This window comes from Schistocerca piceifrons, chromosome 1, assembly GCF_021461385.2.
Source record: "Schistocerca piceifrons isolate TAMUIC-IGC-003096 chromosome 1, iqSchPice1.1, whole genome shotgun sequence".
Lineage (NCBI taxonomy): Eukaryota > Metazoa > Arthropoda > Insecta > Orthoptera > Acrididae > Schistocerca > Schistocerca piceifrons.
In genome coordinates, this window is record NC_060138.1 from 1,106,210,624 (window position 1) to 1,106,237,162 (window position 26,539).

The 26,539-nt window shown below is 40.0% G+C and overlaps 1 protein-coding gene across 1 annotated transcript in view; it reads right to left on the bottom strand.

Annotated features, from left to right (window-relative positions):
- LOC124777987 (Down syndrome cell adhesion molecule-like protein Dscam2) overlaps window positions 1-26,539 on the bottom strand; it is a 481,000-nt gene that overhangs the window by 160,581 nt on the left and 293,880 nt on the right. The window contains exons 11-13 of the mRNA XM_047253558.1: window positions 21,227-21,368; window positions 9,273-9,421; window positions 3,694-3,904 (exon numbers count right to left, since the gene is read on the bottom strand). Coding sequence (XP_047109514.1) covers window positions 3,694-3,904; window positions 9,273-9,421; window positions 21,227-21,368 — 502 coding nt within the window. The remainder of the gene's footprint in view (window positions 1-3,693; window positions 3,905-9,272; window positions 9,422-21,226; window positions 21,369-26,539) is intronic.

Below are 26,539 nucleotides of genomic sequence, written 5' to 3' on the forward strand. Positions count from 1 at the left end.
TATTAGGGTTCTTCCCATACTATTCACATATGGAGCATGAGAAGAATGATTGTTTGAAAGCCTCTTATCCTCACAATCCCTACATGAGTGACACATAGGGGGTTGTTGTGTATTCCTGGACTGCTCATTTAAAGCTGGTTCTTGAAACTTTGTTAATAGACATTTTTTGGGATAGCTTACATCTATCTTCAAGAGTCTTCCAGTTCAGTATCTCTGTGACACTCTCCCATGGATTAAACAAACCTATGACCATTTGTGTCTGCCCTTTGCTGTATATGTTCCATATCCCCTGTTAGCCATATCTAGTAATGGTCCCACACACTTGAGCAATATTCCAGAACCGGTCACATGAGTGATTTTTAAGCAATCTCCTTTTTAGACTGACTGCACTTGCCCTGTATTCTACCAATAAACTGATGTCTACCACATGCTTTGCCCACAACTGAGCCTTTGTGATCATTCCATTTAATATCACTACAGAGTGTTACACAGCCAGGTATTTGTATGAGTTGGTTGATTCCAACAGTGGCTCATTGATATTATAGTTATAGGACACTAAATGTTTTCATTTTGTGGAGGGCAAAATTTTACATTTCTGAACATTGAGAGCAAGTTGCCAATCTTTGTATGACATTGAAATCTTATCAAGATCTGATTGAATATTTTGCAGCTTCTTTCACATAGTACTTCATTATAGATAACTGCATCATTTGCAAAAAGCTTTGTTAGAGACAGAGAACAAGCTCAGTTGGTGTCGAAGATGGGGAAGGAAATCAGCCATGCCCTTTCAAAGGAACCATCCCAGCATGTGAATAGAATGATTTTGAGAAAGTATGGAAAACCTAAATCTGGATGGCTGCACACAGGTTTGCAGTCATCCTCTCGAATGCGAGTCCAGTGTGCTAACCAGTGCACAACCTTGCTCCGTCTTAAATCAAGTGTTAGCAATAATTAAACTGTGTTCCACAAAACAATCTACTGGGTGGCATCCCTTTTCATTTCATGCAGGGCAGGCACCTCATGGAACAACATGTCACTGCCTTTATGGCTTTGTTCCACAGATCTAATCTACCAGAACTTCAGCCATTTCTCAGCACAAGTTTATTCCCTGAGTGGGTACTATTACCCACCCCCTGCATCTGTTGCTTTGGAAAAGTGCTCCTTTTGTTTGGTCTGCAGCTTTTGAGTGGTTTAAGGATAGCATTTCCTTTGTGTCATGTCTTCATTTCAAACCGGCACTTATCTAGTCCTGCAATACGTGAATATGGGTGCTCTGTCCTGGCTTCTCATGGGCCCTGCCCCTCATTTTTCACAGGGGGAACTGCTTTGTTTTCAACTGGATACAGAGGAAAGGCCTATAATGAATGGCTTCCCCATCACCAGTACCTGTATTACCTCTGCTGTGGCTGTAGATCCAGTGCTCTGGCAGGTCATATGCATGACACAATATGGCCACTGGACTTGGCATCAGAACTGCTCTTGAATTTTTATATGTTGCACCATCCCCTCTCCCTCTTGGATGGCATTATTCTCCAGTCAACAGACAGGTTTACTCCCCATGTTGTGGTTCCAGCGGCCATGCACCTATTATATCCGGATCAGTGGGGGATCTCTTGCACAAAACTGGTGGTGCACTGCAATGCATTTTGCCTGGACATCAATCAGGAGATGGGACACCTTGTCCCAGCCTGCCGCAAGTGTTCAAGGCCACCAGGCCTTTTTAGACACTTTCTGGGTATTGGCAATTGATGCTTTTTCTCATTTTCCTTATGTCACTCATTGTCTATCTGAGACAGCAGATGTGACTGTCAAGGTTCTCTTGAAGATATTCTCCATAAAAGGCCTGCCTTGCTCTGTGGTTTTGGACACTGGTCCTCAGCTGAAGCTATGTGGTTCCACATACCGTTTCAGGTCTCAAACATCTATGATCTATGTATGCAGGCTGAAGTGATGAATGTAAATTTCTATCATGGCCAGGATTTGAAGCCAGGTACCTGCTGACTTGGCAGATGTGCTAACCAGTATGCCACCATGACATGGGTTTGCACAACAGCACAAACTAATCTAGCATGCCTCCATTCTCAATCCAAATGCTCATTCATGCCTCTTCCCACTTGGTATTTCCCCTAAACTCAAACAGCAGTGCAGAGGCTGTCCAGCTGTATTAGATAAGCACTTCAGTATCAAATGAAATGGGGGATCCTGCATGAAAACCAGGTAGATACTTTAATCAACTGAAACTATATAGTTCCACAGGCTTTTCAAGCTTCAAACATCTGTGAGGTATACATATAGGCTGAAGCAACAACTGAAAATTTGTACCAAGGCTGGGACTCTAACTCAGGTCTTCTGTTCACTAGGCAGATGCACTAATCAAAACATCATCCTGGAAAAGTGGCTTTGCATGACTCCCTGGCCTACCCTAGCATGCCTCCCTCCTTACTTCAAATTCCCATTCATGCCTCAGATCAGTTGGGATATCAAATGGGCTGAGACATGCCAGAGTGATGTAGTGGTTAGCACATATGCCTAATGAGACAAAGACCTGGGTTTGAATCCTGGCCTTGGTACAAATTTTCATTTGTTGGTTCATTCCTCATACATACATCAATAGACCTCAGTTTATGGTGCAATCTTTCAAGGACTTTTGTGTGAAGGCATCTCCCTTCCATCAGCACCTCCCTTTCATCAGCAGTTGAACAGTGAAGTGGAATGCCCTATCCAAATATTGAAGACACAGATGCGCAAGTACTTAGAAGATTTTCTTTTCCAGCCAAGGAGGCTCTTCTTTAAGCTCTTACAGAATAGTAGCAAATGGTGCCGAGATTCCCTACCAAGCAGCCACACGACCATGACCATTACCTTTCCTGCCTACCACTCATCCCTGGGTCCACAGGTAGCAGGACTGCCCTTGTCCCACTCACTTTCATTGATACAAGCCGGTCAGGGTGGATTGGGAACTCTTCGTGCCTTTGGCTGCCTCCTCGCATCTTTGGCTGCCACCCCTGGCTCTGGCACAGATGCTGTGGACATGTCTTCAGTCACAGAATTGTGAACAGCAATGCCCCCCCCCCCCTCCCCCACTCTGTGCACAGATTCAATGGTTACTTCATAACCTGTACCATTTGGCACCTTCCCCCCGAAACCAGCTTCTCTCAATTACAAAGATGAGATTTGTCCTTACAGCGCATACATCAATCTTATAAACCTCCTAGCCTCAACACTTGCTAGGTCCTGCCCAACACCCATCTTCACCCCTGCCCCAGTGTACCCCACTTCACTCACCTGCTCTTACAACCTCCTCTCCACAAGTTCATTCTCCTTCTGTTCTATCTGCTCCTCCCAATCCCTTCATCCATGTCACTGTGTGCTGCACACAACTCACTCTGCCTGTGCCATAATGAGCTCATCTGTGCCACATTCCTATCTCATGTGCCTGCTGCTTTTCCCTCCCAGCCATCTACCATCCTGCACCAGCCCTCCATCCCAGTCTTCTTTGTTTCCTCATCCATAACCTCAGTCAAGATGCAGTGCCAGCACAAAGTAATTGACCAGAACATTGTAGCTTGTAGGCATATTATGGGTTGTGTCCTCCTTCTATTATTTACACTTATGGCAGGTAATATTTAACTAAAAATTAAATTTTATTTCTTTGAGATGGCCAGATACACATTTATGTTACAGAGTACTCACTTCTTACTTGTTATGTCAGCTCCCACAACTGGAACCGAGACATTGACAGTTGCTGTATGTTGCCAATCACTTATGGGATTTGTAGCCTGCTTGTACTGGATCAGGTAGCCAGTCAGGGAGCTGTGTCCATCAAATGGGGGACGCCATGCCAAATGAATTGATCTGCTGTTCACCTCAATCACTTTCACATCAATAGGTGGATCAGGTGGCTCTGGAAAGTTGGTGGTATAAATGTCAGATCAGTAATTGTAATAAATTGCATAATCAGACTGGTTGAGATACAAATCAAAGGTATTACAAACATTTTCCATAGATCACCGGATGAAGGAGAAGTTACAAAAGTAAGAGCTTTGGAATGACACAGTGATAAACAATGAGTTGAATGGGTTTGACAATACCAAAAGGAAAGAATGAAGGAGAGAAAGTCAGGCTACGTACCCTAAGACCTCTCTCATCTACATCTCCATGATTAGTTTGTAGTTCACAATGAAGTGCCAGACAGAGGGTTCATACTATCAAACAGCGGGTAGAAAAAATGAACATTTAAATATTTCTGTGAAAGCTCTGATTTCTCTTATTTTGTTATCATATTCATTCCTCCCTATGCAGGAGAGCGCCAACAAAATATTTTCACACTCCGAGGACAAAATTGGTGGTAGAAATTTCATGAGGAGATCCTAGTGCTTTTTGATGTCCTCCGTTTATCCTATCTGATGTGGGTCCTTCACTGCACAGCAATAATCCATACAATGGCAGACATGTGTAGTGCAAGCAGTCTCTTTAGCAGACCTGTTGCATTTTCTATGTGTTCTGCCAATAAATCACAATCTTTTGTTTGCTTTCCCCACAACATTATCTATGTGATTATTTCAATATAAATTATTCATAATTGTAATCCCTAAGTATTTTACTTGAATTTAAAGACTTTAGATTTGTGTGTTTTATTTGAAAACCATAAATTATTGGATTCCTTTTACTACACATATGGATGACTGCACACTTTTCATTATTTAGAGTCAATTGCAAGTTTCTGCAACATATAAATACCTTTTCTAAATCATTTTGCAATTTGTTTTGATCATCTGATGACTTTATAAGATGGTAAATGGCAGCATCATCTGTAAACAATCTAAGAGGGCTGCTTAAATTGTCTCCTACATAGCATCTGTAGATTGGAACAGCAAAGGGCCTCTAACACTTCCTTGGGGAACACCAGATATCACTTCCATTTTACTCAATGACTTTCTGTCAGTTACTATGAACCGTGATCTTTCTGACATAAAATCATGAATCCAGTTACACACCTGAGATGATACCCCATAGGCGCACAATTAGATTAGAAGTTGCTTGTGAGTAGCAATGTCAAAAGCCTTCTGGAGATATAAAAATATGGAATCAGTTTGACATCCACTGTCGACAGCACTCATTACTTTACAAGAATAAAGAGCTAGTTAAGTTTCACAAGAACAACATTTTCTGAAACCATCTTGGCTGTCTTTCAATAAATCATCCTCTTTGAGCTACTCATAATGTTCAAACACAGTACATGTTCTAAAATCCAAATCAAATAAATGTTAGCAATATGGATCTGTAATTCAGTGGATTATACCTGTTTTTTTCTTTGGTCTTGGTGTGAATTGTGCAACTTACCAGTCCTTAGGCATGAATAAATGCACCCGTGGTCTAGGGATAGCGTCTTTGATTACTAATCAAAATATCCTTGGTCCCGGGTTGGAAACCTGCCACCACTCCAATTTTGATTAATAATCAGTATTTGGTGGCCGAAGACTTCAGGCATAAGAAGTCACCCTCATTCCTCCAATGGCCTGCTCAAAGAGGGCAAAGGAGTGGACAGAAGTTCAGGGTACTTTCCTGTCCTTGGGGTGAGAAACTGCCCCTAAAGATGGATGATCAATGGCATGAGGATGCAGAAGGCAATGGAAACCACTGCATTAAAGCCACATAACATGTGTCCACAGGACATGTGGCCTGTAATTGAAAAAATGTCATGATGATCTCTCCATCGGCAAAAGATTCTAGAATAGTACCCCATTTGGATCTCTGTGAGGATAGTGCCAAGGGGGAGGTGACCACAAGAAAAAGACTGAATAATCAATGAAAGGATAATGGGTCAGATGAGTATAGGGTAATATCGACAGCAACAGCAAATGGTATAATGGGTGTAGGATACATTATGAATAGGAAGGGTTGTTCTTGTCAGGATTGACACAAACCAACAACAATAATTTAGGTCACATCACAAGCTGAAGATGAAGAGGTAGAGAAAGTACATGGGCATATTTAAAGGGTAATACAGTCCATAAAGGGAGATGAAAATCTAATATTCATGTGGGACTGGAATGCAGTTGTAGCGGAAGGAGCAGAAGAAAAAGTTACAGGAGATTATGGGCTTGGGACAAGGAATGAGAGAGGAGAAGACTAACTGAGGTCTGTAATAAATTTCAGCTAGTAATAGCAAATACTCTGTTCAAGAATCACTAGAAGAAGAGGTATACTTGGAAAAGATTGGGTGATATGGGAAGATTTCAGTTAACTTACATCATGGTCAGACAAGAGATTCCAAAATCAGATACCAGACTGTAAGTCATACCCAGGAGCAGATATAGACTCCGATCCCAAGCAGTAGTGATGAAGAGTTATCTGAAGTTGAAGAGATTAGCCAGGAAGAATCAATATGCAAAGAAGTGGGATACAGAAGCACTAAGTGATGATGAGACATGCTTGAAGTTTTATAAGGCTATAGATACAGCAGTAAGGAATAGCTCAGTAGGCAGTGCATTTGAAGAGGAATGGACATCTCTAAAAATGGCAGTCAAGGAAGTTGGAAAGAAAAAAAATTGGTACAAAGAAGTTAACTGCAAAGAAACCATGGGTAACAGAAATACTTCAGTTGATTGATGAGAGAAGGAAATACAAAAATGTTCAGGAAAATTGAGGAATACAGAAATAAGAGTCACTGAGGAAGGAAATATATAGGAAGTGCAGGGGAACTAAGATGAAATGGCTGCATGAAAAATGTGAAGAAATCGAAAAAGAAATGATTGTCTGAAGGACTGACTCAGCATACGGGACACTCAAAGCAACCTTCAGTGAAACATAAAGTAAGGGTGGTAACATTAAAAGTGCAACGGGATTTCCACTGTTAAATGCAGAGGAGAGTGGATAGGTGGAAAGAGTACACTGAAGGCCTTTATGAGGGGTAGATTTGTCAGATGTGATAGAAGAAGAAACAGTAGTAGGTTTAGAAGAGGTAGGGGATCCAATATTAGAATCAGAATTTAAGAGTGCTTTGGAAGAGTTCAGATCAAATAAGGCAGAAGTGATAGATAACATTCCTTCAGAATTTCTAAAATCATTGGGAGAAGTGGCAAAAAAATGACTATTCACATTGGTGTGTGGGATGTACGAGTCTGGGGACATACCATTTGACTTTGGAAAAATATCATCCCAAGTGCGAGAATTATTGCACAATCAGCTTAACAGCTCATGCGTCCAAGCTGCTGGCAAGAATAATATACAGATGAATGGAAAAGAATATTGAGGATGTGCTAGATGACAATCAATTTGTCTTTAGAAAAGGTAGAGACACCAGAGAGGCAATTCTGACATTGCAGTTGATAATGGAAACAAGGCTGAAGAAAAATCAAGAAACATTCTTAGGATTTGTTGACCTGGAAAAAGTGTTCAACACTGTAAAATGGTGCATGATGTTCGAAATTCTGAGAAAAATAGGGGTAAGCCATAGGGAGAGATGTGTAATATACAATATGTACAAGAGCCAAGAAAAAATAGGACTGAACGACCAAGAATGAAGTACTTGGATTAAAATGGGTGTAAGACAGGGATGTTGCCTTTCCCCCCTACTGTTCAGTCTGTACATTGAAGAAGCAATGATGGAAATAAAAGAAAGCTTCATGAGTGGAATTAAAATTCAAGGTGAAAGAATATCAGTGATACGATTTGCTGATGACATCGCTATCCTGAGTACAGAATATGGATTGAGAGTTAATCAAAGTAAGCTGAAAGTAATGAATAGCAGAAATGATAACAGTGAGAAACTTAGCATCAGCATTGATGGTCATGAAGTAGATGAAGTTAAGGAATTCTGCTACCTGGACAGTAAAATAACCAATGACGGATGGAGCAAGGAGGACGTCACAAGCAGACTAGCCCTGGTAAAAGGGGCATTTCTGGCCAAGAGAAGTCTGCTAGTATCAAACATAGCCCTTAATTGGAGGAAGAATTTTCTGAGAATATACATATGGTAGTGAAACATGGACTGTCGGAAAACAAGAACAGATTTGAATCGAAGCATTTGAGATGTGTGCTACAGGCAAATGTTGAAAATTAGATAGACTGATAAGATAAGGAGGTTCTGCACAGAATCGGAGAGGAAAGGAATATGTGTAAAACACTGACAAGGAGAAGGGACAGGATGATAGGGCATCTGTTAAGACATCAGGGGATGAGACTGCAGTCTTTCTCAGCATATTCCACTGATGAATTCTTCTCAGGTTATCACCCGAATGGTGGTGTTGTCTTGTCACAAGATTTCAATGAGTTTCGTACCCATCATCTTCTGGCCAGAAGATGATGGGTACAAAACTCATTGAAACGTTGCAACAAGATGACGCCACCATTCAGCTGATAACCTGAGAAGAATTCATCATCAGGGAATGAGTTCCTTGGTACTAGAAGGAGCTGTAGAGGGCAAAAACTGTAGAGGAAGACAGAGATTGGAATACATATAGCAAATAATTGAGGACATAGGTTGCAAGTGCTTCTTTCAATGAGCAAGCAATGGTATATGATTGCTACATGTGAAGCTATTATATCAGCATACTCTAGAAGGAACCTGACTGGAATACAATCTGGAATGGAGGCCTTGCCTTTATTAAGTAATTTAAGGTGCACTGATGATATCTACTTCTAAGTTACTCATGTTGGCAGTCACGCTTCATTCAAATTCAGCAAATTCAGGAATATTAACTTCATATTCTTTGATGAAGGCATTTCAGAAAACTGTGTTTAGTAACTCTGCTTTACTGGCAGTGTCATACATAACATCACTGTTATCATGCAGTGGGGTATTGATTATGTCTTTCTGCTGGTATACTTTACATACAGCTGGAATCTCTTTGGATTTTCTGTCAGATTTTAAGACAGAGTTTTTTATAGAAACTATTAAAAGCATCTTGCACTGAAGTTCATGCTAGGTTCCAGCATATCATACCGCACAGCATCAGCATTCAAAGATCTGCAAATATATCATTGCGAAAAAGCTACGGTATACAGCTCTTCAAAAGAGTGATCTACTTGGCATGATAAACCTGTACATTTTGCAGTTGCTCTTGACTTTATAATGAATTGCTCTTCTCAACACTTGTATGATATAGGTTCATCGGAATTTGGTGAAACACAAGGAGATCCTGAAGAGACAAAAGGAAATTTTATTTCTGATCATGGGCATAGAAATGTATACCCACATAAACAGAAGAGTAGTCTTGAGCCTTAAGAATAATACTACTCAAATATATTATCCTCAACAGATACCTCACCTTGAATAGCCAGGTGGATGAGTTGCTCACTGTGCCCAAATGAATTGCTTGCATGGCACATATAAAGGCCAGAATCCAGTCGATCAGTCTGAGTGATTACCAGCTGTGACTGCAGACCTTTGTCTGTCTTCATTTCAGATACACTCATTCTGGCAGCATTGAAAGAAACATATGTTTTCAAATTACCACAGAGTATTAAATGAATTATACTTTGCAAGACTGATTTTTAATACATACAAAAAATGATTCTGTCTGGAGCAAAAGGTAACACACATACTCTCTCTTCTCTCTCTCTCTGAAAGAAATGTCTGTAATAGTTGTATCCAGTAAAACCATTGAAATGCTTTTCCAATAAAAAAAATATTTAAAAAAGACAGAGAGAGAGAGAGAGAGAGAGAGAGAAGAAAGAAAATCTAACATCTTAATTTTATGAAAGATAATATTAACCTTATATTATTTACTGGAATATGATATTGACAGAGAGAGAGTGTCAGGCAGACTGCATAAAAAGATGCAAACATACACTTCAAACTGTCATAAAAGCTATTTTATTGTCTATAGCTTTAAATTTCTAGAGGAAATATCTTTATGTTTGCTGAGTGGCAGGCAGTAGAACTGACAGTCTAATGCGGAACCCATTTAGTGCCAGGAAACTAACAAGATGGCAGACATATGTTTCAACTTTGAAGAGCGGAAGCCGATAATAACTTAAGTGGCACTACCTTAGTGGAAGTTTGAGAATGTTGCTGCTCTTCAGAGATAGTGGAGACATGACTGGTGGACTAATCTAACTTTCAAGGTTAACAGCAACAAACCTACAAAATAAATTCAAGTTCCATGGGACAGTGTGAGATATTTAGCAATGTTGATCCAAGTGACCCCCACACAGCTGCAAGTGATCAGTCCTCAAATGTACTTTTGGAATTGTTTCAGCATTCAAAAATTCCAAGGCAAGGGCCACTTGAGAGGAGTACATGTTAGTAGTGTGGAATACCGTATTTACTCGAATCCAAGCCGCACTTTTTTTCTGGTTTTTGTAATCCAAAAAACCGCCTGCAGCTTAGAATCGAGTGCAAAGAAAGCGGAAGTTCTGAAAAACGTTGGTGCGTGCCGCCACAACTTACTTCTGCCATTGAATATGTGTAGCGCTACACAGGCATGCTTTTCAGGCACAAAGATAAATACTGGCACCAAATCCTCTGCGTCAGTAAATAAATTACAAAAAAAGGTGGAAGACGAGCTTTTTTCCTCCGCCCCGAGTTTCGACCACTGCATTTTCATACATTATCCAACGAAGTAAATACAAATTCCGTATTGTTCATCTTCGAATGTAGCAGCATTTCAATGTACTACGAAAATCCGATTGGCAAGACTGTTTGGGATGTTTGTCAATATGGCCAACTCTACGTTCTGAATTTTTTCCTACCTGTGAGAAGAGATGGTTCCTAATAGGAACTTCGATGAATTGTGAATCACATGCAGTATTCTCTTCACCATAAGAATAATACGAATATAAACATTTAGTCATGTATTGTTTCGTGTTTGCTGCTATCTCATTTAAATCCTGTCTGCCTAATAAACTACGAGACTACAGTGAGACAACAGCAAACGTGGAAGAATATACATATCATGTCATGTTTATATTCCTATTATTCTTATGCCTAATAGTGATACAGTCAGAAATGAAGCACAGCAATGGACTAGATTTTTAAATCTAAGATGACTCTAATTTCTGTGCAGAATGTAATGTACTAAAGAGGCGCCTGCAAAGATTTTCAAACGGAGAAAAATTTTCGCTAACTCTCGTTCAGAACATCTTCTATCATGCGCAGTAGTTGTAGTAGTAGTAGTAGTTTATTCATCCAGAGACAATGTACATTGCATGGATTATTTGGTTCTTGTTGATCATTATCAAAGAAAGCAGCAGTATAAGTAACAACAAATAGCAATCTCTTGCCATTGTTTCGCTAATGAGACGATTCCTCTCTTTTTTTTTAAATTGTAAGCGGCGTTAGTGCGCACAAAAGCCATGCCGCGAGCGGCGACAGGCCGTAAAACACGCACTATCTGAATGCGACAAACAATGCATGACACAGTACAGTAATGCATTTTCAGCTTAGAGTGACGTAAACACCTATAACAAAGAAAACGGTGCTTATCAGATCAAAGAAAAATAAGCAATCAATTCAAACCAGACGAAGCACGTGAAAAAGGAAGGGTACCCGTATAAATACGGACGGAGCACCTGACGCATAGCAATGGCTACCTGCTAAAGCTTAACTGCTAAGGTTACGACTCAAACCAAACTACTGTAGCTGTATCGGCATTCATTCGACCTAAATTGTGTCTCATATTACAATGGACCAACTTTGTTTCGATTTGGAGACGCGGCCTAAAACTTTTCTCTCCCCTTGAATTTCGAGTCTCAAATTTTTGGTGCGGCTTAGATTCGGGAAATTTTTTTTTCCTTGATTTTGAGTCTCATTTTTCTGGTGCAGCTTAGATTTGAGTGTGGCTTAGATTCAAGTAAATACGGTACATTTTGCAGAGAAGCAAGTTGTGTTATTTCACTCTAAGGTTGCTGAAACAGCTAAGTAACAATGACCTCGGTTGTAGGTTACAATTCTGTGAAGCATTTCAGTTGATCATTGTATGCGAACCAATTTAATGGGTAGCAGTGTCTTGTATCTGCCTCTGTGGATGTTGAATGTTTTCCAGAGTAAATGGACCTATATGGCCATCAAAGGAAATAGTAATACCACAGCATTGAACTCAAAAGTGAGTGTGCTACTCTTCTCACTACATGAATATGCTGGCCAGTAGTGTTCTTCACAGCCAGTATATAGCCCAGCAAATGGTCAGTCAGTCAATCCTGTACTCACATCTGATGTTGTCGGCTACTATCATTGCTCTAGAATGGACTACTCAATAACCTCACTTGGCACTTAGTCTTTCTCTTAAGTTATAATTCAGATTGTGTCTCTTTTTGTTCTTTGCCTGTTGACATTGTTGTGGCAAAGGTTTAAGCTTTGCACCTTGTTGTTGCTTAGGTTGCTTTTGGCTTGTCATTGTCAGAGTTGGCCATGTTTGGCTCGGTTACTTTTTGATTTTGTGTTCTCTCCTGCAGGTGGCCCTTCAACATTGTTGCTTCACCCATTTCTCTCCTGGGTTGTGATGTGTGCACTAATACCCAGCAACGATGAAAGAGGAAGTTGTTTTGTAGCATGGACACTAAATTGGTTTGCCTGCTGGAGCAATAGCAGCAGCTAATGCAACAGCAGGAACCTCAGGCAGACTTGTTACAAAAGTTGCTTCAGCTTCAGGCGAGCAAACACTCAGCACAGGAGGGCACTTTGCTCCAGGCCTCAGTACCACCTGCAATCAACATCCCCATTTGTCATCTGTTATTCATACCTTTCAATTATGCTATGGAGGACCGGGACATAGTTCCCTATAATTATAGATTTCCAGCCTTTGGGAAGGGGCAGCCCAACGCCTGAGTGCTTGGCATTGTTCCTGAATGCATTTATACCATCCGGTATAAGCTCCAGGGTAGCATTACAATGCCAATACATTATCATGTCTCCTCGCTGGCTCAGATACTGATTTTAACCATTCTGCTGCTTCCACGCCAACACTGAGTGGAAACATATATTGGACAGTTTCCCATTTACGGCTGCTCGTGTCGCTGACACCACATGCCTGGACCTAAAATTGCAGCAGGTCCTCCACTATGTGATCCATGCCTGGCCAACTTACCTCATCCACTGATTTGCAAATGAGTTCAGGTCCATGAGAAATATTTCTCACAGGCTGAAGGTTGCTGATGTCATTCTGTTGGACACCAACATGATTGTCATCCCAGCAGAATTGTCCCAATGAGTGTTGAGGTTGCTACACTAAGGACACTGTGGGATGCCCTGCAGGAAGGTGCTAGCTCACTGATGTGAGTTCTGGCCGAAAGAATGATCCATGCCTGCAGGGTGTGTGCATGGTACCAGGCAGCAGCCCACAACCTTTCACCTCCAGAACTATGCACTGCCACCCATGGACAACATCTATCTTGATTTTGTGACCCTGTTTTTAATATCTGTGTAGTTGCTCATTGTTGTTTCCTACTCAAAATATGCCTCAGCCCAGGTATTGGCCATCAAAGGCTTGCATCCGGTAATGGGCTGCAATTCACAGTGACTTTCATCAACGATTTTTGTGGCCAATGGCATAAGACATATTTGCAGTCCTCTATTCCATCCTTCCACAAATAGTGAAGCAGAACATCTCATTTAGACTTTTAAGCAGCAAGTGAAAAAAGCTATTGAATCGTTTGCCTCTATGTTGGTCTTCACCCTGTTTTTGAGCACTTGTCGAACCATGCTGATTAACAACTGTAGCCCTGTGGAGCTACTCCACAGGCACCAACTATGCACCCTGCTTCATCTTCTGAAGCTGCCCCCTTTGAAGCTCAGCTACTGTCCCTCCCAGAGCTAGAATACTGGCATAGCTGTGTGGGCCTGCTCCTGTGGAGCTCTATGGCTTGGATGCTGATGATGGTAGTGGAGATTCACTCCCACTGAAATACAGAAGGGGCTCAAGTGCCGCCATCACAACCAACTCTGGCCTCAAGTGCAGGTGATGCATCCACTGCCCTCTCTTCCTCCACCTGCTGGTGACAACATGATTCCCCAGCCAGCACCTCTGGTGACTGCCAAAACTCCCTAATGTTGCACCAGTGATCCCTGCCACGTCCATGTGGATTGGTAGAAACCCATGGCACACCCACCACCAGCTGTGTCTCAATGCATGCTGGCTAATACGTTCTATTCCTGCAGACAACAGTCAAAGGGGCTAGTGCTTTACCTATGCCTTCATTCTACCCCCTATGGCACCATCTGGGGCATTTCCACCTGTATGCACCTGTATCGTGGGGGAGGGATTTGGTATCAGACTCTGTAGAAGTTGAATGTCCACTGGAAGACATGAAACTAGATGGCCATTAGGCTATTGTATCACAATAGCACTATGCTTGCTTAGTGAGCACACCACTTGTCTCACCACATGAATACGCTGGCTAATAGTGTTCCTCAAGGATGGTATAAATACGGCCACCCCATGAGCGGTCGATCAGTTCTGTACTCACGCCTGATATTGTTGGTAAATAATGATATTGAACTATGAACTATTCAATAACAAGATTGCCTGGCATTTGGTCTTTCTCTCTGGTTGCAGTTTGGGTTGTGCCTCTTTGCTCTTGGCCTGTTGACATGATGAAGTATTCCACTTTGCACCTCACTGTTGCTTAGGCTGCCTTGGGCTTGTCCTTGTCTGTGTCTCGTCCGCCATCAGTCACCTGTGTTTAGCTTAGCCACTGCTTGATATCACATTCTCTTCTGCAGGCAGCCCTTCCACCTTGTGGCTTCATTCATTTCTCTCCTGGGCTGTGACGTGTACACTGATATCCAGCTGCATGCGAATGTAGCAAATTTTTTAGAGAGGCGAAGCACACTGAATATTTCATCCATAAAGGATGACATTATGGGGGCTATGGCTGTTGGTGCAATTCAAACTTAGTGGACCTGACAGTCAGCATAACCATATGTACTGTGCTGAATATAATCCCATGTTACTGATGAAAAGGCTGTGATCTTGCATGATGTGAATGTATAGTGCAGTATCTCCTAAGGAGCCCAGTGACCCTTTCCAACTTGAAGGTCCTGTAACGTATAAAAGTCACTAACAATGTTTGGTGTTTATACACACATCAAAAGCAGTTTCGCATCATCCCAGTTCCCAGTATTCCTGAAGATAGACATTGACTGTGGATGTTGTATCACACAGTCCCTTTGATTGTTCAGAGATGTCACTAAACCCACCCAAAGATGTAACCAACCATGCATGAGCAGCGCCTATTAGAAGGAGGGGGTCCAAAAACCAATCAGTTCCAATCATTCCACCAGGAAGGAGGTACACAGCTCTTGTTGTCTGTAGTTCAACCGTGCCTAGACGGTCAATACAGTGGTTTGATCATGTCTGCATTGTTACTTTGTGCTAGGAAGGGCTCTCAACAAGGGAAGTGTCCAGGCATCTCAGAGTGAACCAAAGCGATGTTGTTCAGACATGGAGGAGATACAGAGAGACTGAAACTGTCAATGACATGCCTCGCTCGTGGCACCCAAGGGCTACTACTGCAGTGGATGAACACTACCTTCAGATTATGGCTCGGAGGAACTCAGACAGTAATGCCACCACATTGAATAATGCTTTTTGTGCAGCCACAGCACATCGTGTTACAACTCAAACTGTGCACAATAGGCTGCATGAAACGCAACTTCACTCCTGACATCCACGGTGAGGTCTATCTTTGCAACCACAACACCATGCATCATGGTACAAATAGGATCAACAACGTGCTGAATCGACCACTCAGGACTGACATCACGTTCTCTTCACCGATGAGCATTGCATATGCCTTCAACCAGACAATCATCGGAGACGTGTTTGGAGGCAACCCGGTCTGGCTGTACACTTTAGACACACTGTCCGGCAAGTGCAGCAAAGTGGAGGTTCCCTGATGTTTTGGAGTGGCATTATGTGGGGCCAACGTACACAACTGGTGGTCATGGAAAGCACTGTAATGGCTGTATGATACGTGAATCCCATCCTCCAACCAATAGTGCAACCATATTGGCAGCATATTGGCGAGGCACTTGTCTTCATGGACAACAATTCCCGCCCCTATCATGCACATCTTGTGAATGTCTTCCTTCACAATAACGACATTGCTCGACTAGAGTGGCCAGCACGTTCTCCAGACATGAATCCTATTGAACATGCCTGGGCTAGATTGAAAAGGCCTGTTTATGGACAACATGACCCACCAACCACTCTGAGGGATCTACACCGAATCGCTGTTGAGGAGTGGGACAATATGGACCAACAGTGCCTTGATGAACTTGTGGATAGGATGCCGTGACGAATACAGGCATGCATCAATGCAAGAGGACATGTTACTGGGTATTATAGGTACCAGTGTGGTGTACAGCAATTGCCAGCTGTGGTGGCCATGTGGTTCTAGGGTCTGCAGTCCGGAACGGCGGGACTGCTACGGTCGCAGGTTTGAATCCTGCCTCGGGCATGGATGTGTGTGATGTCCTTAGGTTAGTTAGGTTTAAGTAGTTCTAAGTTCTAGGGGACTGATGACCTAAGATGTTAAGTCCCATAGTGCTCAGAGCCATTTTTGTACAGCAATTGGACCACCTCTGAAGGTCTCGCTTTATGGTGGTACAACACGCAATGTGTAGTTTCCATGAGCAATAAAAAGGGCGGAAATGAAGTTTATGTTGATCTTTGTTCCAGTTTTCTGTACAGGTTTTGGAACTCTCAGAACTGAGGTGATGCAAAACTTTTTTTGATGTGTGTATTGGGACTTTCATTTATACAACATACAGAAATGGCATGTTGTATTGCCAACAAGATGGTGCCCCAGTGGACTATCACAGGGTTAGTTTAGCATACCTGGCTCAAAATTTATGAAGGCAGTGGATAGGAAGACAGACACCAGTCCAGTTCCTTCCACACCTTATTCAGCTATGTTTCTTCTGATGGGAGACAGTAAAAAGAGTATTCACCCCATAATAAACCACGTAACCTGGATACGCAGTGGGATGAGATCTGAAGAGCATGCCTAGAAATCCCTTTGGAGTCTTTTGACATGAGCTACAGAATCTGTTGTGATTCATAATCAGAAATGTATTGATACTGAAGGCTATCAACTTGAACATTTCATAAAATAGAATAGAAACTTTATTGTCACATAACATGTCATATACAATCAGATGATTGGGACATAGGTGACTCGTCAGTTTAAAGCTGCTTTCTAATTGTAAGCATACATAATAATTACAGGTATTTTGTAATTTTAAGTACCACAAAACGATTTAAAACAATCATGTTGTAAATGAAGTAAAATTAAGTATAAATATTTACTTAAAGTACTTTTTTATCATGGCAGAATAAAATGTAACATCAGGCACAGTTATTTGTGACAGTCAGTCATAAATTCTTCTACACTGTAATAATACTTACTTATTATGTATTTTTTAAATGACATCCAAATTTTTCTGATTCATAATTTTTAAATTTTTCACAGACACTATTTCTCAGCCCCATACCCATATAGTAACGTGTCTTCTCCAGCAGTTTTAGCCTATGAGTTGGTAACTTATACTGATATTTGTTTCTTGTTTCATAATATGCTTAAACAGGCTATCCTCAAAAAGTTGTGGGTTTTGTTTAGAAAATTTAATTGTCTCATAGATACAGAGGCCAGGAACAGTCATAAGATCAAGGGCCTTGAGCAGAGGTCTGCACGATTGTCTTTTTTCTGCACCTGCCATGGCTCTAATGATTTTCTTCTGTAGCCTAAAGACTCTCTGTAAGTTTGTTTTTTCTGATCCGCAAAAAATTATACTATATCTAATCACAGATACAAAATATGCATGATATACAACTTTTTTGACTGGTGTTTCTATTATACTGCTTATAACATTCATTGCAAATATTCAATTATTTAAACGGTATTATATGAAACATTTAGTTTAACCATTTTCTATGACAGTTCAAAGTGTGTAAAATATATAACAACTTTTGCCTTCCATAGCTGCTTAATGACAAATCCAGGCATTTGTTTTGCTTTCTCTCTTTTATCCCTGTACTGAGTGCTGTCCTGCCTTTGCTGCTGTTTTTTCTTTATCTCTTTTTTCTTTATTTAACCTCTCCAAATTATCATCTCTTGTATTATATGGAAGTCTAGAGCTTATTAAACTATTAATTTTTCCTTATATTTCAATATAATCCATCTTATCTCCTGTACCTGCTTTTCACATGCCTACTGGTCACACTTTGTTACACAGTTTGAACACCTGCTGTTATGATAATTATGCAAACTGATGGCATACTGCAACTGCCTGCTGTCCCCCATCACAGAAGTTGCTCCAGTTTCTGTTTCTTTTGTCCTTTTCCCATCTGATTCATTTCACCACTAGTATTTTACTTCCTTCTACCAACTTTAAAGGCAACTATAAGTCATACAACAAATTCTAGCTTCTTAATAATACATATTTATTTAGATGAGGATCTCCTCCCTATGGGTCTAAGGCAGAAAAAGGATATCTACCTACTAATGAAATCTTCTCAGAATATCAGCAAAGAGACAGCACCACCTTGCAGCAATATTTCAAAGTTCTGAGAAGATCCTTATCACATCTTTTTGGGCATTAATTACAAGAGTCTACAAGTTATTAAACAATTTTATTTACATATTTTAGGCATAGCTCATCATCAGAATATCTGCTAAAAAAATCAAAATTGTCATGCGTACACAATTTATAGATAACATTTTAAGGACATATGTAAATTCACTAAAAACAAGTTTACATACCAAGTAAAAGAATTTAATATTGTTTTGTGTGAAGTGGTAAATTGGCACCTGACTGACTCCATGCTGCCATTACAAAAACTAACTACCATAACATACTACTAGGTGGCATGGTTTTGGTGATGTTGGGCACTCTCATTAAAAGTCTACGGGCAATTGTAACAAAATCAATAGCAGAAACAACTGTAAAAACATGAAATAGCAATAAATGCTTTCTGAGGAAAATTGAGAATCATAGTTATAAGAGTGTTATCTAAAGTACATGATTTATAGATGCGATATTGGCTACGGGTGGCAGAAGGAGAGGTTGAGAGGGCACCAGTGGTATGGTGGGGTTGGCATGAAACAGTCCTACCCATGCAAATGAGACCTAGTGTCATGTAGCATTGGCAAACCTTCAACTAAAGAACAGAGGAAATACTCACTGTAAGTCTATTAGGAATTGCAAAACCACATATGTGGGATGAAGCATTGTTACAAATCAATCCCAATATATCCCCTCTGTCCTCCTTTCTTTCTCTTCCCATCAACCCTTGCTCCTATCACATGTATTAATGAGATACTTCACTTTGCACACTTCAAACTTAATTTTCCTTAAAAATGGTTTATTGATATTTTATGTTTTCCCAGTGCTACCACAACCACGCCACTTGGTGACATGTTATGACAGATAGTCTTTGTAATAGCTGTATGTGGTCTGTTGAGCATCAGCATTACACACATAATCATATGAGATGTTAAGTTTTTTTCCCTGGTATGTGAACTTGTTTGTCAATAAATTTAAATATGTTTGCTCTTAACATGTCATACATAAATGGTTTTTACATGAACACTGTGATATTTTCAGCAGATATTCTCTGATGTGCTGTGCCTGAAATGTGAAAAAAAGCTTTAATGAGGATAATCTTGTTATTAGTGGACAAAAGTAAAATGTGATGAGTACTCACATAATGGCTTCAGGCCCATTGCATGCCACTACATCGTAAATTAAACTAAACTGCAATGAGTTTCCCACTTATTATCTTCAGATCAGCTTGCATGAATATGATGAGTAAGAAACTCATTAAAACATTGCTACAAGGAGATGCTGCCATTTGGCTGGTATCCCAAGCACGATTCATCAATAAAAATTGCCAATAAAGCCTGCATTACAGTATATCTGTTAGCTTTCTAACAATCTTATTCATGAAGTCCAAACATTTCATTCTGAACCATGATCACTCATCCGTCTTTTTATATTGTGCACCTTGTGCAGTGTTCTCTTAGATTTCCTAATAATTTGGATCCCCTCTCAATTTATTATTGCAACAGTCAAATATTGCTTAAACTACTTGTATCATAATTTTTTTTTTCATTTTTCATCTCTTTATTGCTGGAGTTGTCTCAAATTAGCCTGACTGTTATACCTCATTCATTCTACTTCTACCTGTCAAGAAAAGCTACCTTCACCCTAGCTAAAAGTCCAATCCCACAAAATTTTCATAAAACAGAGCCTGGAAAATGGTATCTCTTCAAATGCATTTAGCATAAAATTTGTTCTCTCTAGTAGCTACCCATTCATTCACAAAGATCTTCAATTTTTCTGATTCCGTGAGTCTCTTACTGTTTCAACATATTAACACATCCATCCACAGATCTTACTTAACTGCCTGTGCCGGCCGCGGTGGTCTAGTGGTTCTAGGTGCGCAGTCCGGAACCGCGGGACTGCTACGGTCGCAGGTTCGAATCCTGCCTCGGGCATGGATGTGTGTGATGTCCTTAGGTTAGTTAGGTTTAAGTAGTTCTAAGTTCTAGGCGACTGATGACCACAGAAGTTAAGTCCCATAGTGCTCAGAGCCATTTGAATCATTTAACTGCCTGTGCTAATTTAGCACAACCCCATTACTTTGTGACAATAACTCCCTAAGTTCTATCTGCAAGATAAAGATGCTTGCACTCCAACAACTGGAGTAACATTGTCAGTACCATCTGATGTCTTGCTTTCACCTAGGAATACCACTCTGCCTGCAAGCCCAGGAACTTCCTCCCCACTATGTATTAGTCTTAGTCTTCCTCTCCAGGCTCCCAACATTGTTGCTGACTTCTGCAGAAGTATTGCTCCTCCAAAAATGCCTCATATTTAGCTCTACTGCTATGTTCAACCACATTAGCCTTGTCAAGAACCTGCTTTCCTTTACTTGTTTAAAAGGAAGCACTTCTTGCCACCCAACCTAATAGCAACCTAAATTTAGCTGCCACTGATTTTAGCCCCTTTCTGCACCTAAAATAATTTCTTCCTTGATGGAATTTTTCTGATGATAGTAAAAAGAAGGAAATTGCTAGCAGCTGTTATCATCAACCATGGGAAATTCCTATATTTTGGTAAACACAACAACAAGTGTACCAGAAATAGAAAAAAATACATATTTTCTGGATTTTCTATACAAATAACCTTCACATTAGCATTTTTGTTGTAACTGGTGGCAATTGATAATGTTACCAACATTAATCAGAGATTTCACAACATAAAAACGTCCCTCACCTATAGCTGTGATGAAGATTCTGCCCATTGAACAGCCAATCCACATTTATTGGATGATCTCCTCTGACATCACATTTAAGAACAACCTTGTCTCCATGGAGAGCTGTGACGTTTTTTTCCATCACATCAAATCTTGCTGGCTCTGAAAAAAATGTATATATCACTATTTATGAGCAGCTACATTTAGAAATAATAATTTGATAATGATATAAATTAACTTATAATCTCAACAGCAGAGTGATTACTGAAACAGCTATTCTTGCAAGGTATTCAAACTTGATGCTGGGTGGAAACTACATTGTAAATGCTTGTCTTTCGTAATATAAACTCCTACAGGTACAATTCATGAGTGTTATAATTGAATGTCTCATTAACTAAGTTCTACTATAAACTACATTCTACAGTTGAGGAATATTTTTGCTGATAAATAAAAAACATGAATATTTTTCTTGTGTTTCCAATTGGAATTATTTTGAGAGAGGTATGATGAATGTCCTTCCGCTCAGTTAGCTTAATGCACAGTAAACTTGTTTTTAAGAGAGGGAGGCGAGTCAAACCTAAATACAGTTAATACAGTCAATTAATGATTATTGGTTTGGTAATTGGCTAGCTCCAATTGTGGTTTTTAGGAAACTTTTGCACACTTCTCAAGGGAAGTGCTGAGCTCATTTCTGATGTCTGCCCCAAAAACACAACACCTGAATAGTTAAAATATGAATACATACAAAAGAACTTTTATTAATTTTTAACCCTCTATTGCATGGTGTTGCCATATGGCAACAAACCATCAATTTAAATATATTGTTAAGGAAACTGTGTGTATATGCGTGGTGTTGCTGTATGGCAACACACAGTCTGGCTGCTTCAAGTTAGACTGTGTTTAACATCATTATGTTGGCAGAAACTGCTGATAGTCTATAGTCACTGCTGGAGGTCCACTATATGTAAACACACACTACAGCAGTGGAAAAAGTGAATTATTTCTGCCACTTAGATCACACTTAAAGAAATTGTATTTTTAAGGTACGAAAAATGATGTTTAACGATAGCACAGATAATTTTTTGATGTCTCTGTAACTGAAGCATAAATAATTACTCAGTATTTTCAGTTTGTTGCCTTATGGCAACACTATGTCTTGCCAATGTAAACATAACCTTTTCTCAACATGGGCAGATTCAGTACAATGCTGTTTATTACTTTTATTTTGTAGACATGGCATCAGTTCCAGCTTCATGCTTCTATGGTGGCAGACATTCCGTGTCAATTAGGAATATTCCTGAAGAAAGTGACGATTCCAAATTGGGCAACACTGACAATGAAGAAGTATTTGCAGATGATTCACAGGATGAAAGTGCTGGATGTAATACTCCTCATGGAACTTTGGCTATAGTTGTGTCTGAGACTACCGATGACAAGGAAGGAGAAAAAGAAGATGAGGAAAAGGAACAAAAAGAGGAAGAACATGATGAAAACAATGTGTTACATCAAAATGAAATTGTAGCGGCAGAAGAAAATAGTGGTTCAAAACCAAGAAAAGGCTTAACATATGTGTAGTTGAAAGAAATGCCAGAAAATACTAGCTATGCCAGAATTGAATGGTACACTTGACATCCCTTCTCATGTATACAGACCGAAAGAATATTTTCATATGTTTCTTGGAGGCAAAATGTTGGACACTATTGTTGAGGAGTCGAACAGACTCTCCGTTCAAAAAAATCCTGCAGAAGGGCTGAAACTTGACAGACAAGAATTAGAAATCTGGATAGGAATGAAGTTCTTTATGTCTGTGATTTAGACTCCCTCCTACTAGAGATTACTGAAATCCTGAGACTAGAGTTCCCATTGTAGCTGATAGAATGCGTATAAATTGCTTTGAACAAATAAAAAGTAATATAAATTTTGCTGATAATTTGAGAACAATACCCAAAGGAGAGCCACGCTGTTATCCTATATACAAAATTAGAAGCCTTATTGACCATACTGTTTCTAAGTCTAAAGTGCCAATGAACCCAGAAAAATTCAGCCTTGATGAGCAAATTATACTGTTCGAAGTGTGTCATGCAATGAAGCAGCACAATCCAAAAAAACCAAAGAGATGGGGCTACAAAATGTTTGTACTATCTGATGTGAATGGTTTAGTATATAGATTTGAACTGTACACTGGCAGAACTAATCAAAATGAACATCTTCCTGACATAGGAGCCAGTGGAAATGTTGTCCAGAGCACAAAAATTGTAAAATATTTTTTGACAACAGATTCTGTAGTTTAGATCTGCAAATGAAACTGGCAGAAAGAGGAATCTACAACCTGGGCAATGTTCATTCCAATTGTCTAAATGGATGTGTGTTTGATTCTGACAAGAAAATGAAGAGGTGCAACATATGAAAGACAGTGTTCCATGGGACATATGCAGAATTCTGCTGTAAAGTGGCATGACAACAGATTTGTGACACTACTCAGCAATTTTTGGGAGCAAATCCAATGACTGAAGTAGAAAGATTTGACAAAAAGTTGAAGAAGTCAGTTAAGGTGCCTTGCCCCAGCGCAGCAGTAGAGTATAATAAGTTGATCTTGTGGATTCAGTTCCAGCATTGTATGTTCCAAAATATTGTATCACAGAATATTTTTTCACACTCTAGACCTGATGGTAGTGAACGCTTGGCTTCTTTACAGAAGAGATGCACTATCAAGTGGAGCACATTGGAAAAGCATTCAAGAAGGCCATAGGCAGAGGTTTGTTGTTCCAGGGGAAAAGTGAGGCAAGAAAGCGAGGAAGACCTAGAAGTAATTCTATTGAGAGAGCCTACGTGGCAAAGAAGAAGAAAGGACCAACAGCTGCACTGCCTGAAAAGGATATGCAGCTAGATGGACTAGGAGATTTGCCTATTATGGATATGAAAGGAAGATGCAAGATTCCATCATGCAATAGAGTTGTGAGAGTGAAGTGTTTGAAATGCAAGGTACATTTATGTTTCACTGCAAATAAAAACTGTTTTTTGAAATTTCACACTGAGTGACGAAATGAGGTATCGAACTGTTGAATAATATGACAAAATATTTTTTTGAAAACAGAAGAGTAACAGTTTTTCATCTAAAACTATTATAAATTGTGTAGAAGCACATTTGTGTATCTTTCCTAAGTCATTTTATACATGTATGTAAATAAAAGTGTTGTGAGTCTTCTGGGAAGTGTGTTGACATGCATGGTGTTGCCATCTGGCAACAAACTTAAAATATAGAATAAATCAAAATTACATCAAAATTTCTATGTTTAACCTATTACACAGTATTTTGTATGTCAGACCCTACCCCCAGATATGTTTCTCATTGCAATTGGTTTCCTAAAAAAAAGTCATATGATAGAGGGTTAAGTGGTATGTAGACAGATGGCAATCATGATTTTCCTCTCCTGAAGTAACTGACATTTATGGCAATAAGATGGACAGTAGGCCACAGAATTAAAGTAAAACATTTATGAATCATGGATATGTTGAAGAAAAAGATAAGGAAGTATGCGATAGTTCATGACAACATAGGTGCCTCACCAACATATTTGCTTATGCGCAGATGGAGAGGTGGCAGTAATTAATCCTTTCATTATCAGTGGGATATACGTGTCCCACCAACACATTTTCTTCCCATTGTCCACATGTAGAGGTACATGGAGAGCACCTATGGGGCACTGTGATCTGCTGCTGGTTTATTAATTATTTTAAGCCAACAGTCCCATTGTGTTGCACCTAAAACATGGGTCTTTACTTTGTTGTTACAGTGGCGCGTTAAATAAGTTACGCAGAGGCAATTTCTACTATTTTACTTCAGTTTGTGAGAGATACAGTGAAAATATTTCATATCTTATAAACATATAAATTAGCCAAGCCACAACATCATAATATATGTTTATAAGCCCATAATTCCCACAAATGATGAAGACATTCAAGGAATGTACAATGAGTCAAAATAAATTATTCTGATCATGAACAACGATGCAAATTTCATTGCAACTGAGGATTCAAATCTGATAGTAGGAACAGGAATAGAAGGAAAAATAGTAAGTAAACATGGACTGGGGTGAAAAGCGTGAAATCAAAAACCACGTAGTAGAGTTCTTCAACAGTGCAAAATTTAATCATTGCTAACACAATTTAGGAATTAGGAAAGAAGTTGTATATGTGGAAGAGTCTTTGAGACTCTGGAAGGTTTCATATACACACATCAAGACAAGTTTTGCATCGCTCCAGTTCCCAGAATTCCTAAGGTAGACGTTGACTGTGGATATTGTATCACAGACACAGTCCCTTTGACTGTTCAGAGATGTCACTAAACCTGCCCAAAGATGTAAACAACCATGCATGAGGAGCACTTGTTAGTCAGAGGGGGTCCACCAACTAATCAGTTCCAGTCATTCCACCAGGAAGGAGGTACACATCTCATGTTGTCTGTAGTTCAACCATGCCTAGATGGTCAATACTGTCGATCAATTGCGTCTGCATTGTTACTTTGTGCCAGAAAGGGCTCCCAACAAGGGAAGTGTCCAGGCATCTCAGACTGAACCAAAGCAATGTTGTACGGACGTGGAGGAGATACAGAGAGATAAGAACTGTCAAGGACATGCCTCGCTCAGGCCGCCCAAGGGCTAATACAGCAGTGGATGACCTCTACTATGGATTATGGTCCGAAGGAACTCTGACAGAAACTACACCGTGTTGAAACATGTTTTCAGTGCAGCCACAGGATGTCGTGTTGCAACTCAGACTGTGTGCAACGGTAATTTTCACAACTGTCAACACCTGCTTTATTTGGGATTAGAATTATTATATTCTTCTTGAAGTCTGAAGTTATTTCGCCTGTCTCATACATCTCGCTCACCAGGTGGTAGAGTTTTGTCAGGGCTGGCTCTCCCACGGCTATCAGTAGTTCTAATGGAATGTTGTCTACTCCCGGGGTCTTGTTTCGACTTAGGTCTTTCTGTGTTCTGTCAATCGCTTCACACAGTATCATATCTCCCATTTCATCTTCATCTACATCCTCTTCCATTTCCATAATATTGTCCTCAAGTACATCACCCTTGTACAGACCCTCAATATACTCCTTCCATCTTTCTGCTTTCTCTTTTATGGTTAGAACTGGGTTTGCAGTTCTAAAAAATACACTCCTGGAAATTGAAATAAGAACACCGTGAATTCATTGTCCCAGGAAGGGGAAACTTTATTGACACATTCCTGGGGTCAGATACATCACATGATCACACTGACAGAACCACAGGCACATAGACACAGGCAACAGAGCATGCACAATGTCGGCACTAGTA